We start from the raw sequence: 18,001 nt of genomic DNA on the forward strand, positions 1-18,001 counted from the left end.
ACTGGTCCCCCATGGGAATCGAACCCACAACCCTGGCGTTGCACACACCATGCTCTATAGAACCTAGTAGAACCTTGTAGAAATGGAGATCAAACTGCATCTATAAAAATAGCTGCTTGTTTGTTTGATCAATGAGTCCTATGGCAATGATACTGTTTATCATCTCGTTATGATCACAGTGGCTTTAATTTACTACCATCTGCTGGACAAATTTGGTCATTACGACCTGTCATAATAAACTCGACGCGCGCTCCGCCAAGTTCAAATTCACACATCAAATTTCACGCGGTGCATGGTTTGCAGATGGAAGTCATCAGACCCAAAGATTAGCCACATTTCGATTTTAAAATTATTACAGTATTTTATCAAACCATAGAGAACTTATTGTCTAACGTTCGTCTAATGCTAATTGAAAATACATTTATGTTGGTGGATTTCTCGCAATGCAGGTGGAATTGAACTTCTCATTCCCTGTCTTGCTAACTAGCTACTACTGGCTAACAATACAGGTGCAAATTGGTGTTGCAATTAATTAGCATGCGAATGACTAGTCATATTTTCAATAAAATCAAAGACGAGGATTGTTGTGGCGAAAGAATCACGTACAAAAACTGCATATTTAACCAAACCGCTCTGGAAAATCAAGTTGCCAGCAATTTGCATTATTTTTTTCTCTCCAAAAAATGAAAAACGGGTTTGCTAACGTTACTAGCTAACTCTAGTAGCAGCCAACTAATAATTGGATCATTTGGACAATAACTCGATTATTCAGACCAGAGGCGTCCTGGTTAAGACAGGTTTGACATCAACCACCTGCTTACATATATTAATAGTAATAGCTAAATCAAGATAATTCAAGTTCAACCAACCATGGTAAGTATGGTGACCTGGTTGATAGCTCTGGTCCAGTGCTTTAGTGTCCGTTCCTTCACTGTCGGAGGAACGGGCACTAACGCCTTGAACCAGAGCTAACCTGAGACATTATCAAGTAGTTAACATCCTTGTTAATAACAGTCTGAAAGAGTTGCAATGAGTTGCCAGATAGCCTTTTGGCCTGCCTAGCAATGTGTGTTAGCTTTATGTGGAATCTGCAACAATTGGACCCCATGCATTTGTGACTATTGAAGTGAGTGGGCTACTTCCCAGCAATGTCTGTGAACACACCACTAACTATATAATTGCTACTCTGTCCTCTGAAACTCTGTTATCCAATCAGTGCTCACACAATTTTAAATCAACGTCTGATAGGCACTCCTATAAATATTGGGAACCTAATCTCTACTTTAATGAACAGAGGGAGAACATGAAGGCTGTGAGCCAGCAGCAAACCAGGCAGCTCTTACACAACAAGTTTGTTGTCGTCCTGGGGGACTCGAGTAAGTGTACAAACCAATGTAGGTCAGTGGTTCAGTCTTTCATGTCTCCAGGCCCAAGAAGCCCTAGCCCAGGGGTATCAAATCTTACCCAATGAGGTCTGGATACGGCTGGTTTTCTGTTCAACCTGTTAATGAATTGCACCCACCTAGTGTCCCAGCCCTAAATCATTGCCTGATTTAGAGGGAAACAAATAAATAATTAACAAACAAAGCAGTAGAACTGGCTTCCGGGGTCCAGATTTGAATTTGAGTGCTAGCCTGTGGTTATCAAATTGAATGTGCATTGCACCCTTTTGGATGACAAATTGCCAACTGAACTTATGTTGTCAGTCAATGTCCATAATTTGTGTTCTCCACAGTTCAGCGCTCAGTGTATAAGGACATTGTGCTTCTGCTGCAAAAGGACAAATATCTCAGCTTGGCTCAGCTCAAGACTAAGGTAAACCTTGACTCACAGATTTGGAAGGTGAAAGTGAGATATCCCATGCAACATTTCTAGAAAGACAGTCTGGGTGATATGTCTTTTAAGGTATAATGGTATGGATCCACATACCGGTATGGATTTTTACAATACTGTCTATAAAGGTATAATCATACAGTGCTAAATAAATGAAAACTTCACTGTCAGTTTTGTCATAGTTTGGTTTAGTATATATATAAAAAAAATGATTGGAGAAAGCACATTAAAACCACTTAGAATTCATTAGTTGCCATCCTAGGGTCATGCACTACTCATAAAATAGATAACTTGTATTATTCAGAAACATAAAATACTATCATAACACCATACTGTAAAAAAAATAATAATAAGAAAAACGTGATATGATATTTTGACCATGTTGTCCAACCCTACTATAGATACATTCTATCTCTCTATTGTAATATTTTTGCAGCTTTGCTTTCAATGTGTCAAAAAAAACAAAAAAACATCCATGATTGATTTAATAATACCAGGACTAAAGTGGCTTCTAGCTTCTTTCCCCTCCCAATCTACCCCCTCTCCCCCTCCTCACCAGGGAGAGATGAGCTTCGAGCAGGACATCCTGGTGGAGGGCGGACGGCTGGGTCAAATGACCAATGGGACGGAATACCGTGAGGTGCGTCACTGGGATGAGAAAAAGGAGAAGACAGTGATTCTTTAGGAAGTATACCTGCACTGGGAATGAATGGTCCTATTTGACACAATTATAACTCTTGGCTTCCATGTGCACTTCCTGATCTCTTATGACATCGGTCTTCTCCTTTATCTCATCCTAAGGTGCGTCAGTTCCGCTCAGACCACCACCTGGTGCGGTTCTACTTCCTGACGAGGATCTACTCGCGCTACATGCAGAGTATCCTGAGGGACTTCGAAGACGGTCTCAAACCAGACGTCGTCATCGTTAACTCCTGTCTCTGGGACGTCTCCAGGTGACCAGTCTGTTAAGGATGTCTGCATTTTTTTTTTTTTTCAAGCATTCATGATACCTACTAGGTCTGTTTTTATAGTGTTGACATTGAGAAGATTAACAATCTGAAAAGGCAGCAATCAACTAAAAGACAAGACGAGGACGGTCTGCATATGGATAATTCCTGTTTTCCTTTCATGTCTTCAAATCCGAAATAAGTTTAAGTTGTCATATTGTTGAAAACAAAAAAGCACTCATTATCGGTTCCATTTCTCATTACTGGTGATGCGGGTGGGCTAAATCTCTAGTCCTGTATCATTGGTCAAACGCATATCCTTTCCAAACGAAGCCTTCAAAATACGAGTTTGGTGTGTTGTGCGACAAATCTTTGTTTTAGTTGCAGATGCCAATGCTGAATAAACCAATAAGCCATTAGAGACTGAATGGTTTTATTGGTTCTGTAGGGATGTGTAATGGACTCTAGTTTTCTTCTTATGGTAAAGTGTTTTATACATTTTTATTTTGTGGCGGTTGACTTTGCATTGTCTCCTTGAAGGCTGGCTGCTGCAGTCATAGCTTTAGGCTATTGCATTTGGAAGGTATTCAGACCCTTGAATTTTTTCACATTTTGTGACGTTACAGCCTTCTTTTAAAATTGATTTAATAGTCCCCCCCCAATCTACCCCATAATGACAAACATTTTTTTTTAAAACATTTTTTGTTAATATCACATTTACATAAGTATTCAGACCCTTTACTCAGTACTTTGTTGAAGCATGTAAATGTAAGCACCTTTGGCAGCAATTACAGCCTCAAGTCTTCTTGGGTATGACGCTACAAGCTTGGCATACCTGTATTTGGGGAGGTTCTCCCATTTTTCTCTGCAGATCCTCAAACTCTGTCAGGTTGGATGGGGAGTGTCGCTGCACAGCTATTTTCAGGTCTCTCCAGAGATGTTCAATCGGGCTCAAGTCCGGGCTCTGGCTGGGCTGCTCAAGGACATTTAGAGACTTGTCCCGAAGCCACTCCTGCGTTGTCTGGGCTGTGTGCTTAGGGTCGTTGTCCTGTTGGAAGGTGACCCTTCACCTGCGTCTGAGGTCCTGAGCCCTGTATATATTACGCTAAGGATTCTTAGCTGCTGGGCTACATGTGATCTACATCACATGCGGAAAACCTATGCCGATTTATTATTATTGTTTTTGTTTTTTTCATTTTAGGCTCAAAAGAAGTGTCCCCCTCTTACATCCAGTAGGGCACTTTTATATTTCGCTGTGTTTTGTATTTTGTTGTATCTGCCTGGTTTTTGTGCTTTGGAACGGCACGGTAGAGCCGCACTATATAACGGAGCCAAAGCCAGTCTCAAAGTCATTCATAGTCTTACCTAGCCTATCGATTACAATGTCCAGAAATGACAGACAAACCACCAGCTGCCCTGTCCGCAGGCGCTGCCGTCCCAGGGTGTCCAGTCCAGGCATTGCAGGAGCGAAGGTCGCGGGAGGCGTTAGACAGTCCGGGTAACCTACGTGCTCTAACCGTCCCCTCACAGGTTTCCCTCCCAAACCGACCCCTAGAGTAGTTAGTCTGCTTAAATAAAATATGGGCTTTTAATTAATGCTATTGTGACGTTGACCTTTTTATTGTTAGATGGTTTATGTTTGTTTTTAAGTAGTAAAAATATCAAAAGTTTATAATGTAGGCCTGAGTTCATGAACCATTGTAGAGGTAAATCATCATTATCAAATCGAACTTTATTTGTCACATGCGCCGAATACAGCAAGTGTAGACCTTACCGTGAAATGCTTACTTTCAAGCCCTTAACCAACAGTGCGGTTCAAGGAAGAGTTAAGAAAATGTTTACCAAATAAGCTAAGTAAAAAATGAGTAACAATAACGAGGCTATATACAGGGGTACCGGTACCGAGTCAATGCGAGGGGGTACAGGTTAGTCGAGGTAATTTGTACATGGCGGTAGGGTGAAGTGACTATGCAGAAATGATGAACAGTGAGTAGTAGCGGTGTACAAAGCAAATAGGTTGCGGGGGGGGGGTGTCGTCAATGTAAATAGTCTTATGGCTTGGGGGTAAAAGCTGTTAAAGAGCCTTTTGGTCCTAGACTTGGCGCTCCGGTACTGCTTGCCGTGTGGTAGCAGAGAAAACAGTCTATAACTTGGGTGATTGGACACCACCTAGTATATAGGTCCTGGATGGCATGAAGCTTGGCACTAGTGATGTACTGGGCCGAACGCACTGTCCACTAGCGCCTTATGGTCAGATGCTGAGCAGTTGCCATACCAGGCGGTGATGCAACCGTTCAGGATGCACTCGATGGTGCAGCTGTACAACTTTTTGAGGATCTGGGGACCCATGACAAGTCTTTTCAGTCTCCTGAGGGGGAAAAGGTGTTGTCGTGCCCTCTTAACTACTGTCTTTGTGTGTTTGGACCATGATAGTTCGTTGGTGATGTGGACACTAAGGAACTTAACTCTCGACCCGCTCCACTACAGCTCCGTCGATGTGAATGGGAACGTGTTCAGCTCACCTTTTCCTGTAGTCCATGATCAACTCCTTTGTCTTGCTCACATTGAGGGAGAGGTTGTTGTCCTGGCACCACACTGCCAGGTCTCTGACCTCCCTATAGGCTGTCTCATCGTTTTCGGTGATCAGGCCTACCATTGTTGTCATCAGCAAACTTAATGATGGTGTTGGAGTCTTGTTTGGCCACGCAGTTGTGGGTTAACAGGGAGTACAGGAGGGGACTAAGTACACACCCCTGAGGGGCCCCAGTGTTGAGGATCAGCGTGGCAGACGTGTTGTTGCCTACCCTTACCACCTGGGGGTGGCCCGTCAGGAAGGCCAGGATCCAGTTGCAGAGGGAGGTGTTTAGTCCCAGGGTCCTTAGCTTCGTGATGAGCTTTGTGGGCACGCTGAGCTGTAGTCAGTGAACAACATTCACATAGGTGTCCCTTTTGTCCAGATGGGAAAGGGCAGTGTGGAGTGCAATAGAGATTGTGGATCTGTTGGGGCGGTATGCAAATTGGATTGGGTCTGGGTATCCGGGAGGATGCTGTTGATATGAGCCATGACCAGCCTTTCAAAGCACTTCATGGCTACCGATGTGAGTGCTATGTGGCGGTAATCGTTTAGGCAGGATACCTTCACTTCCTTGGGCACAGGGACAATGGTGGTCTGCTTGAAACGTAGGAATTACAGACTCGGTCAGGGAGAGGTTGTAAATGTCAGTGAAGACACTTGCCAGTTGGTCCGTGCATGCTTTGAGTACACATCCTAGTAATCCATCTGGCCCCGCGGCTTTGTGAATGGTGACCTGTTAAAGGTCTTGCTCACATTTGCTACCGAGAGCGTTATCACACAGTCGTCCAGAACAGCTGGTGCTCTCATGCATGTTTCAGTGTTGCTTACCTCGAAGCGAGTGTAAAAGGCATTCAGCTCATCTGGTAGACTCGTGTCACTGAGGAGCTCGCGTCTGGGTTTCCCTTTGTAGCCCGTAATAGTTTTCAAGCCCTGCCACATTCGACGAGCATCAGAGTCAGTGTAGTAGGATTCAATCTTAATCCTCTATTGACGCTTTGCTTGTTCGTCTGAGGGCATAGTGGGATTTCTTGTAAGTGTCCGGATTAGTGTCCCGCTCCTTGAAAGCGGCAGCTCTAGCCTTTAGCTCTGTTAGTTTCTAATTATCAGAGTAAGAACTTGACGGACACCTTGAAAGCTTAAACTAGTGATGCACCGATATGACATTTTATGTCCGATACCGAAATCCAATATTTTCCTTGCCCAAAAAAACGATACTGATAACCGATTATTACACATTTTAGTGGCCTTTTAAGCATTCTAGTACAGTTAACTATTTAACACACACACGGACCCAGCGGTCTAAAGCACTGCATCTCGGTGCAAGAGTGGTAACTACAGTCCCGGGTTCGAATCAAGGCTGTATCACATCCGGCCATGATTGGGAGTCCCATAGGGCGCACAATTGGCCCAGCGTTGTCCGGGCAGTCATTGTAAAACTGACTTGCCTAGATAAATGAAGGTTACACACACACACCACATTAACCAAAAAGTTATTTTGTTGGCATTTACTTTTTGTCCCCATTACCAGTAAAACATAATCAAAACCTGTTTCTTTCACTTAATTGCTGTGCTGTTTCGTTGTTCAGTCGTTTCATTCTCAACCAGGATTTCTATTGAATGCCGTTTGTTTTTGCGTGTCAAAAAAGATACACGTCAAATACCATTATTTGACCAATTAGGACCTGAATATGACTGCACGTCACAATAATTTAACACGTTTGTTCATTTTTTACGTAGTTATTACACATTCCCTCGTATTTCATATGTCACAACGATTCATCGATACATATGCTATGAAGCTGGTAAAGTTGTCTCGGGCACCTGCAGTGCTGGTCATAAAGAAAAGCTAGCTAGCTTATGGATGCAAACAATGTTCTTCCCCAAAAACATAGCAGAATGACATCTGTTTCAGTAGCTATATAGTTAGCTAACTACGGACGCAGCGGTCTAAGGCACTGCATCTCGGTGCAAGAGTGGTAACTACAGTTAGCTAACTATATAGCTAGGTGTCATCTAAAATAACCCTAATTTATAAGACAGTTATTTGATTAATGGTGGTCTGGCCCATCTATGTGAAGCTAGCCACAATAAGGATTAGCCACAATAGTGGACTTTGCGGTTAGCCTTCAAAATCAAAGTTTGGCATAATTCTATTTGTATTCATTTGCATCACTGTCAATTACATACTTTTATTTTGAAGGCACATTTCAAATTCCACTTTTGTGCCTAATCCTTGTTGTGGCTAGCTTCACAACACATTATCCGGTCAGGTCGAGCTCACTAGCCAGATGAGTTCAATTTCAATAGGCGAACAACAAGTGGCAACCTAGCTAATACTTACTCACAAGGATTCCTAAATCATTGCTAAGAATAATGAAAATGACTGCAGTCTCAATTGGTCATTGTTTTCAGGCTGGTTGTATTGGTGCTTGCTAGGTACCAAGCTAAAGCTAGCTATCCCAGAGGTTGCGGTATTTTAAACACATCATTCGTGGTCTGTGTTTGCTTGTTTGCAGACTTTTTTGTACAGCTTTGACAGTGCTACTATCTTTTTTGACACGCAAAGACCCAAACGGCATTACATAGTATGTATGTATGTTGTGAAGCTAATAGCAGTGACGCTATTGCTGTGTAACTCTGGTAGACAACATCTGAAAAATAGCACACTTAGTGTGTACCGGTGCTTGACCAGTCGGCAAAAGCCAACATCCACGACAGAGAACGGTTGATTGTCAAGGGCAATAAATTCCATTATCTTGGCTTTAATGAATTTCACCTTTGAGTTGTCTCACTGAAATTTTCTTACTCTTTAAAATGACTGCTCGACTTGTTGACCGCTCGATCCACACAGCAGTCATTGTGTGGGCTAGGTTAGGAATGCTGTGTTGCCACGTAGAATTTTGCGCTACACATGCGTCATTACGCCATGTACCTACGTTATATGGGTATGCACGGTAGCGTTGACATCGGTTTTTAACATAGGCGTTAAACTAGACATCGGCCAATACCGATGTTGGCATTTTTAGCTAGTATCGTCCAATTCCGATATGTTCACCCCTATATCGTGCATCCCTAGCTTAAACCAAGTTTATTCTTCCCAGAGGGTCAATACAGCTGCATCAGACAGACATGGTTCCACCCGTGGTAGTATACATACCCCAATTTGGGTGGAGTCTCCTCCTTATCGCTAAACATTGCATCTTTATTGCTTGGCAGGAAACTAAGTGATACGGGCAATAAACGGTTCCCGTGACGTGACCTGACCTTGACCCCCTTATCTACGGCTCTCTCCCCTTACCAGTACTGCCACATGTGACCTTTTTCCCTGCACTCAGCCAATTCCAAGCTTAATTGCTCCCACCATAACCCTTCCTCCTACAGATAACCATTAACTCCTGGTGTAGACCCTCGGCTATGGCACCCCTCATGTCTCTATTACAACTAATGGTTAAAGCTCAGAAATTCAAACCCATCAGCTCGATGCAGATGTTGCCTGTAATCCATGGCTTCTGGTTGGGATACAGTGAGGGGAAAAAGTATTTGATCCCCTGCTGATTTTGTACGTTTGTCCACTGACAAAGAAATGATCAGTCTATAATTTTAATGGTAGGTTTATTTGAACAGTGAGAGACAGAATAACAACAAAAAAAATACAGAAAAACGCATGTCAAAAATGTTAGAAAATGATTTGCATTTTAATGAGGGAAATAAGTATTTGACCCCTCTGCAAAACATGACTTAGTACTTGGTGGCAAAACCCTTGTTGGCAATCAGAGGTCAGATGTTTCTTGTAGTTGGCCACCAGGTTTGCACACATCTCAGGAGGGATTTTGTCCCACTCCTCTTTGCAGATCTTCTCCAAGTCATTAAGGTTTTGAGGCTGACGTTTGGCAACTCGAACCTTCAGCTCCCTCCACAGATTTTCTATGGGATTAAGGTCTGGAGACAGGCTAGGCCAGTCCAGGACCTTAATGTGCTTCTTCTTGAGCCACTCCTTTTTTGCCTTGGCTGTGTGTTTTGGGTCATTGTCATGCTGGAATACCCATCCACGACCCATTTTCAATGCCCTGGCTGAGGGAAGGAGGTTCTCACCCAAGATTTGACGGTACATGGCCCCGTCCATCGTCCCTTTGATGCGGTGAAGTTGTCCTGTCTCTTAGCAGAAAAACACCCCCAAAGCATAATGTTTCCACCTCCATGTTTGACGGTGGGGATGGTGTTCTTGGGGTCATAGGCAGAATTCCTCCTCCTCCAAACACGGCGAGTTAAGTTGATGCCAAAGAGCTCCATTTTGGTCTCATCTGACCACAACACTTTCACCCAGTTGTCCTCTGAATCATTCAGATGTTAATTTGGCAACCTTCAGACGGGCATGTATATGTGCTTTCTTGAGCAGGGGGACCTTGCGGGCGCTGCAGGATTTCAGTCCTTCACGGTGTGGTGTGTTACCAATTGTTTTCTTGGTGACTATGGTCCCAGCTGCCTTGAGATCATTGACAAGATCCTCCCGTGTAGTTCTGGGCTGATTCCTCACCGTTCTCATGATCATTGCAACTCCACGAGGTGAGACCTTGCATGGAGCCCCAGGCCGAGGGAGATTGACAGTTCTTTTGTGTTTCTTCCATTTGCGAATAATCGTACTAAATGTTGTCACCTTCTCACTAAGCTGCTTGGCGATGGTCTTGTAACCCATTCCAGCCTTGTGTAGGTCTACAATCTTGTCCCTGACATCCTTGGAGAGCTCTTTGGTCTTGGCCATGGTGGAGAGTTTGGAATCTGATTGATTGCTTCTGTGGACAGGTGTCTTTTATACAGGTAACAAGCTGCGGTTAGGAGCACAACCTTTAAGAGTGTGCTCCTAATCTCAGCTCGTTACCTGTATAAAAGACACCTGGGAGCCAGAAATCTTTCTGATTGAGAGGGGGTCAAATATTTATTTCCTTCATTAAAATGCAAATCAATTTATAACATTTTTGACATGCTTTGTTCTGGATTTTTTTGTTGTTATTCTGTCTCACTGTTCAAATAAACCTACCATTAAAATTATAGACTGATAATTGCTTTGTCAGTGGGCAAATACTTTTTTCCCTCACTATGTACGTACGGTCACTGTGGGGACGACAACGTCGATGCACTTATTGATGAAGCCGGTGACTGAGGTGGTATATATAATTTGTAACAGTTAAAACGGCCAAGAAGTAGCCTATTCTAATGGAGGCCTATTCATTTTCTAGAGTACAAACACAATTAAAACATTGACACATTAAATTACTGTTTCTGTAGGGCCTATAAGCAAACCATAAATAAATGGGCACATTTGAAAACGGGCATAGAGCCACTTGGACCATGAGACCAAATCTTTCCCCAAAATTGCTTTTCTGGCCATCCCTTCCCATTTTCAACTCCCCATTCGCAGCTTTTCTCTTATTGAATTGCACATGTTAATGCCACTGAATAGTGGCTACAAAGCACAATAAGACCGACATCAAACGCCATAACGGCTACTCAGCGAAAGCAAATGCAGGACAAAAGTGGTCAAAACTACATAATGCATTGAAATAAAAGGCATAAATCAAAGGATTGGTTACACTAATCAAGCGAAGAAACTCGACTGAACAAATGGCGAAATCAGGAAGTAGGCCTAGACTACAAAGGAAAACCCCACGTTTTTAAAGGGAGCCGAGGCCACGCCTGGCCTTATTCAGGACAGCTTAATGGACAGCGCTTCTCCTGCATCTCCACTCTTTGTCACTGGTACGCCTATAGCGGAGCTCTGTGGTGCTGAAATGGACAGCTCCTCTGTTCAGTTGGCAATAGATACTGTATTTCCCCTTTAGTGGAATTTTTTGACAGGTTATAGGCATTGTCCCTTTTGCCTCAGTGGATTAACGTGAACTTTTTCTGACCCAAAAGGTGACGCAATTGAGTGGCTGCAAGGGGAAAGTATTTGGCCCACTAACCGAAATGGAATAGAATGCTTAAAACCTTGGTATTATATCTATGGCTTAAAACACATAACTGCCTTTAGGGTCATACACTGTAGCCTAAGCTTGCCAAATCATGATCCTTTGCTTTCACAACAAACGCTCAACTCTTATTTTGAAAGCTAGGTTGGACAGGATATGCATATGGCAAATGATGGGACTACAGATATAGCCCCACCCACATAACAAGTGATGAGAAAAATAACCAATTCCTTATTTTCTCATTATATTATTTTGAAAAACAGTGCTTTTTAATTTTTGGCAGTTTTTAGGCTAGTTCCAACTAAAAACAACGTGTTTTTTGATATTGTGGATTTAAAGACATGAAAATATAATCAAATTTGGAATTATGTGGAAAAGCATTTAGCGTCTGACAATCTTCGCTGTCAGTCATGCTTGCGCCTTAATATCACTGAAAACTGCAAGTTTCTAGCCCAAACCCCATTCTACTGCGAATTTGCGCATACGTTATATAATTTTATAAACCATGTCGCGGGCCGTTTTAAATTACTCATGGTCTGTGAGGTTTGATTACACACGACCATGTTTGGTCATGTTGCCTGGCTTGCTAGCTAATATGGTACCCCTTGGCGATGCACACATTTGGATGGCAAAGGGATAGTTAGCCTACTCATAGTAGTACTTCAAAAGTAGGAAGCGTATGCCTAATCAATGTATTTCTAAGCTAAATCTGAATCCAAAATCCATATTTTTCTGGCGTTCCTTATTCTGTTTGGTGCCTAACTTTTGGGAGCTGTGTGTGTGTGTGTGTGTGTGAGAGAGGGAGAGTGTGTAGGCTGTGTGTAAAGTTGTCTGAAGAGTAGGCTAAAGATGTGGGGTCCCCCCCTTCCTTAATGAAAAGGAAGATCATTATGTGTTTATATTCCTTACTACATTCCTACGTCCTTTTTTCAGGACCCTGTCTTTCAAAGATAATTCGTAAAAATCCAAATAACTTAACTGTAAAGGGTTTTAACACTGTTTCCCATGCTTCTTCAATGAACCATAAACAATTAATGAACATGCACCTGTGGAACGGTCGTTAAGACCCTAACAGCTTACAGACGGTAGGCAATTAATAAGGTCACAGTTATGAAAACTTAGGACACTAAAGAGGCCTTTCTACTGACTCTTAAAAACACCAAAAGAAAGATACCCAGGGTCCCTGCCCATCTGCATGAACGTGCCTTAGGCATGCTGCAAGGAGGCATGAGGACAGGGCAATAAATTGCAATGTCTGTACTGTGAGATGCCTAAGACAGCGCTACAGGGAGACAGAACGGACAGCTGATCGTCCTGGCAGTGGCAGATCACGTGTAACACCTGCACAGGATGGGTACATCTGAACATCACACCTGCGGGACAGGTACAGGATGGCAACAGCAACTGCCCGAGTTGGAACGCACAATCCCTCCATCAGTGCTGACTGTCCACAACAGGCTGAACTGAGGGCTTGTAGGCCTGTTGTAAGGTAGGTTCTCACTAGACTTCACTGGCAACAACGTTGCCTATGGGCACAAACCCACCGTCGCTGGACCAGACAGGACTGGCAAAAAGTGCTCATCGCTGACGAGTCGCGGTTTTGTCTCACCAGGGGTGATGGTTGGATTCGCGTTTATCGTCGAAGGAATGAGCGTTACACCGAGGCCTGTACTCTGGAGCGGGATCGATTTGGAGGTGGAGGGTCCGTCATGGTCTGGGGTGGTGTGTCACAGCATCATCGGACTGAGCTTGTCATTGCAGGCAATGTCAACGCTGTGTGCTACAGGGAAGGCATCCTCCTCCCTCATGTGGTACACTTCCTGCAGGCTCGTCCTGACATGACCCTCCAGCATGACAATGCCACCAGCCATACTGCTCGTTCCATGTGTGATTTCCTGCAAGGCAGGAATGTCAGTGTTCTGCCATGGCCAGCTAAGAGCCCGGATCTCAATCATTGAGCACGTCTGGGACCTGTTGGATCAGAGGGGGAGGGATAGGGCCATTCCCCACAGAAATGTCAGAGAACTTGCAGGTGCCTTGATGGAAGAGTGGAGTAACATCTCACAGTAAGAACTGGCAAATCTGGTGCAGTCCATGAGGATGAGATGCACTGCAGTACTTAGTATCTGGTGTGGCCACCAGCTGCATTGACTGTTACTTTTGATTTTGCCCCCCCCCCCCTGTTCAGGGACACATTATTCCATTTCTGTTAGTGACATGTCTGTGGAACTTGTTCAGTTTGACTAAGTTATTGAATCTTATGTTCATACAAATATTTACACATGTTAAGTTTGCTGAAAATAAACGCAGTTGACAGTGAGGAGGTTTTTTTTTTTTTAGTTTATATGTGTGTGTCTATCTTTATTTATATTTACGAGTCACTCTGATGGCATAACAACGTGGCAAAATGTGTAGAATTGCAGGAAATTAGCTTTAAAACAGCAAAAGGGCCTATAAAATCTGCTCCATTGTCCACAGCCACTACTACGCCCCGCCACTCCCCCATGCCAACTGTGCCGCTGATTAAAAATAACCTAGGGGAACACTGAACTGTGAAGTTAAATTCAATTTGTTGTATTGTGTAGAGGTGTGACTATCGGGGACAAGTTTTTGTTCAGAACGTATCCAAAACGGGAACATGCATTCTGGGGGGCAGGGCTAACCCCTTGGGTATCCCGATACTACTCTGTATTGCGATACTTGGCCTGGTATCACAATCTTGAGCAAAATGATGGTATTGTGAGAACTTCGTCCCAAAAATAAGCACATTTTCTTGCATTATACAACCATTTTTTTGTGTGCAAGTTTAAAAATAAAAATAAATAAAAAGTTTTTCTTTTTTGGGGCCCTCACGAGTTTGTCCCTGGTCTTGTCTTGTCACCCAGGTATAACCCTAAATGGCATGTTGAGTACCAGGAGAACCTTCATAAGCTCTTTGACAAGATGAACTCCATCCTGCCTCCTGAATGTCTGGTCATGTGGAACATGACCATGCCCCTGGGGAAGAGGATCGTAGGGGGCTTCTTCGTTCCTGAGGTAGGTAGATGACGAGGCAGGGTCGTGTTCAATAGGCATGGATTTGGAACCATCTTCATTTACTACCCGAACTTGAATGCTTATTTTTGGCTTTCCGCTTTAAGAATGTTTGCTCCTATTTAATGTGACCCAGTAATTGCTCAATTATAGTAAATTATGTACAATGCACAACAATAATGGCTAAAGAACTATTATAGCTTACCCTTTCATTTCTCCCAACCAGATAGAGCACAGGGGCCCAACGCTGTGCTACGACGTGATCCAGGCCAACTTCTACAGCAGCAAGATGGCCGTCGCCTACGGCCTTGACGTCCTGGACCTCCACTTCCAGTTCCGCTTCTCGCTTGGGCACCGCATGAAGGATGGGGTCCACTGGAACTCTGTGGCCCACCGACGTATCACCACCTTACTGCTGCAACATGCTGCAGAGGCCTGGGGAGTGGTGCTGCACTGTCCTGCCACTACTGTTGGTTAGTACACACACACACACACACACTGTAAATACATACACACTGGTACTCTCTAGCTCACTGATGCATCACATCCTTACTGCTGCTGCACATGTCTGGGGGTTTGTGCTACACTGTCCTCTCACCACCGTTAGTTAGTAGAACACCACACACATACAGTATAATAAATATACATACACACATCACCTGTCTGGTTTTGAATTTGACTGTCAGTTGAAAGACTGGTATTCTTCTCCCTGTAGGGCACATTGATCATTCAGAGCAGCAGCAGCTCAAAGCCTACACAAAAACCATGACCAAGAACACAGGTAAGTGGTGGCTTCCTCCTCACTGTATTGGTCAGTACAGTAGTACCATGCCGGGTTATCGTGACGTTGAGGTTATAAGAATATTTTGAATGTAAATACACAACACAGCGGATGAGAAGAGTAAAGACTAGAGTACTAATGGTCAATAGGGAATTGTAAATAGGAGTTGGGTTTCTATTCAACATCTGTTTAGAATCTGTTGAATGTCACTCCTGAACTCAGAGCTACTTGTGCTTCGGTCTGTACATTGAGTCGGGAGCAGGATACTTATTTGGCCATTGGCCCAGTTGTACTGCAAGGACTTCTGATTGGTCAACTCCAGGCTAGGGTGGGGTTATAAATGGCATCCTGTTCCTTTGTTCTGTGGAGAAAAACTGAGGACAGGGGAGACTGAACATCTACCTCCCAGCATAACATATATGATTTGTCCTTCTCAAATAAACCTGTTTTTCCTCCCCCTGATTTGCTTTGGAGTTTGTGTTATTCCCTCATTGCTAGACACCTGGCACTATCCACCAGAGCCTCATTTCAGGAGACCAGACCCCAGGATGATGAACCCAGGTCACTGCAGTGGTAAAATGATTGACTGACTGCCTTGTTCACTTGACTGCCTGGTTCACTTGACTGCCTGGTTCACTTGACTGCCTGGTTCACTTGACTACTGTGGAGTTTAACCTGCATCTTCACCTAATGCCACTTTAAAAATGCTGCTGTCATTCACACCCACTTGACTTGCCTCCTTCACACCTGTCCCTCTGTGCACAGCACCTGAGTAACCAATTAATTCACAAGTCCCACAACTGTGTAATGATTCATGACCACAGGTAATGGGAGGTTTGAATCCTAAGGAATCTTTCAGTGAGTGGAGATAAATGTATGTATAATGTGTACTGACCCTGCCATGTAATTCACCAGTTGCCTGGGCAACAGGGGGGTTTGGACACTATGACGGATACGAGCCTCAGGCAAACTATTTCACTCCCAATTCAGCAGGTATGAATCAGATATTTGTATAATGACAACTTCCTAATACAGCTCTTGAGAAACCTTTTTGGGAAGAACAATTCTGTATTCATTAATTCAACTCACTCAACTGCAACATCCGTCTCTCCTCGTGTCCTGTATCTCTAAGGTGGCAGCCTGCATTGGACTCCGTCCTTCAGCCCTACAGATCTATGGAAGGATAGCTTACGTACATTAAACTGAACAACATTTCTCTTTTTATTTTTTATTTTTTTAGCTCTTGGATGGCATCCTGCTAAGGACTCAGGCCTTGAGCCCTACAGGCCAGCTTCGGATGAACCATACAGGCCTCTGGAAGGGAAATACAGCAGCTGCAGAGAACAGTTCTACGGGGTAAGGGGCAAACACCATTGAGGGTTTTAAAGGGACACCACCACTATTTCCCGTTTTCTCATGTAGATACTGGTATGTTGCTTGAAATTATGACCGGTTTAAAAGTGGTGAGGTTGAAATTGCACTTAACTCCACCGTTTTAGCTTGGCCTTTAATCTGTGATTTGACTGTTTTAGACATCCTTTGTTTCTCTATTTATTGCCTTTTTGTTTGCTTTTATTTCTTTCATTTTTTTATTGTGAGGTTTTGCGATTTCTAAATGCACTTTTAAATTGTCATGTCACAATTGAACGATGTCCAACACATTTGAAAATGAATAGATACAATTTGATTTGATTCTATGAGGACGACCTCCCCGTCCACCCCAAGTTCGGCCCTGGCTACTTCAGCTTCGAGGAGAACCAAGCCAACAGACCAAGCCTGGTCAACAGACAGCCGACTGCCCCGGTGCATCACAGACACACCCAAGTGGTCAAGCACAGACAGACGGCGGTCTACAGACATCCCCCAGTCAACAGACACTCACTGGACAACGGATGTAGTGAAAATAACGGGATGGTCCGGAACACTAGTAAGTTGACAAACGCGTGCGCACAGTAGCCTAATCATGGGACCTCTGACACTGGCCGTAGCAGGCAAGACAGATTTTGGACACGGCCATTAAGTGTAGTTCTGTATACTTATCCCTCCAGATGCCATTGTGTGAAGCAGAACATTTAGCCATTGAAGTCTCTCCTCCCTTGCTTGATGCAAAAGGGATTTACAAGTAGAGCCTCTGCTCTGTAGTAAAGAATTGTATCAATCCTGGGGTGATTGGGCTTTAAATGACTGTTTAGAACTCTCCCTTTAATCTCTTCCAGCTGGACACTACAGGCCGGTGCAGCATAATAAGGCCTACCACCCCAGACCCTCCGTCCCTCTCCGTCCTGAGAACCAGTATGTGATGAGGAAGAAACAACCGAAGAAGCACTACGCCCCGTACACATGCCAGAGATACTGACTGGAAAGCTCTTGTACTTTAGTTCGGGGTAGCCCTTATGCAGCTCTTTGCTGTGGACTGTGCAAACTAGGACAGAGCTTTTCCTGGACCATGTGACCAGGAGAAACTCCGGGCCCTGTATATAGTGTTCAAACTAATGGTACTTGCTCATCTCATCACGTGATTATGTATGGGCAGCGCTTAAAGGTATTTCATAATTCTGTAACTTGCTTGTGTATCCCAAACATGGGTGGTGCCTCACAAAAACTACAGTTCTAGAGGGCTGTGTATTGTCTTCTGCTCAAGAAATCACTTTTCTTTTTAAATTGTTTATTTTTACTGTTTTGAGGCTTTTTAAGTTGAAAAGCTGTGGCATTATATTCTGTCAGTCTATATCTTAGTATTTTCTTGCCATGGTGGGGGTTGGTTGTATGTTTAGGCATACTGGAAACATTTTACAATAAAATTGCACTGATTTAGTTCCCATTGAGTCTCCTCATCCTCTCCTTGTGTTTTAGTCCAGGTCTAGGC

The 18,001-nt window shown here is 43.7% G+C and overlaps 1 protein-coding gene across 4 annotated transcripts; it reads left to right on the forward strand.

The window, feature by feature from the left end:
* Positions 1–242: 242 nt before the first annotated feature.
* Positions 243–17,960, forward strand: fam113 (family with sequence similarity 113). 4 transcript variants are annotated; one of them, XM_029760552.1, is made up of 13 exons: positions 243–873; positions 1,295–1,376; positions 1,736–1,815; positions 2,393–2,473; positions 2,635–2,786; positions 14,207–14,357; positions 14,581–14,827; positions 15,070–15,135; positions 15,610–15,708; positions 16,051–16,128; positions 16,376–16,491; positions 16,837–17,062; positions 17,352–17,960. In XM_029760552.1, exons 1-13 carry the CDS (start codon positions 871–873, stop codon positions 17,489–17,491), a joined length of 1,521 nt encoding a protein of 506 aa, XP_029616412.1. In that variant the 5' UTR covers positions 243–870; the 3' UTR covers positions 17,492–17,960. The 4 variants fall into 4 exon arrangements, with proteins under 4 accessions (XP_029616412.1, XP_029616414.1, XP_029616415.1 ...); XM_029760554.1 differs by having other exon boundaries at positions 15,610–15,696; XM_029760555.1 differs by having other exon boundaries at positions 15,634–15,708.
* The last annotated feature ends 41 nt before the right edge of the window (positions 17,961–18,001 follow it).

Source organism: Salmo trutta, chromosome 8, assembly GCF_901001165.1.
Source record: "Salmo trutta chromosome 8, fSalTru1.1, whole genome shotgun sequence".
Taxonomy (NCBI): domain Eukaryota; kingdom Metazoa; phylum Chordata; class Actinopteri; order Salmoniformes; family Salmonidae; genus Salmo; species Salmo trutta.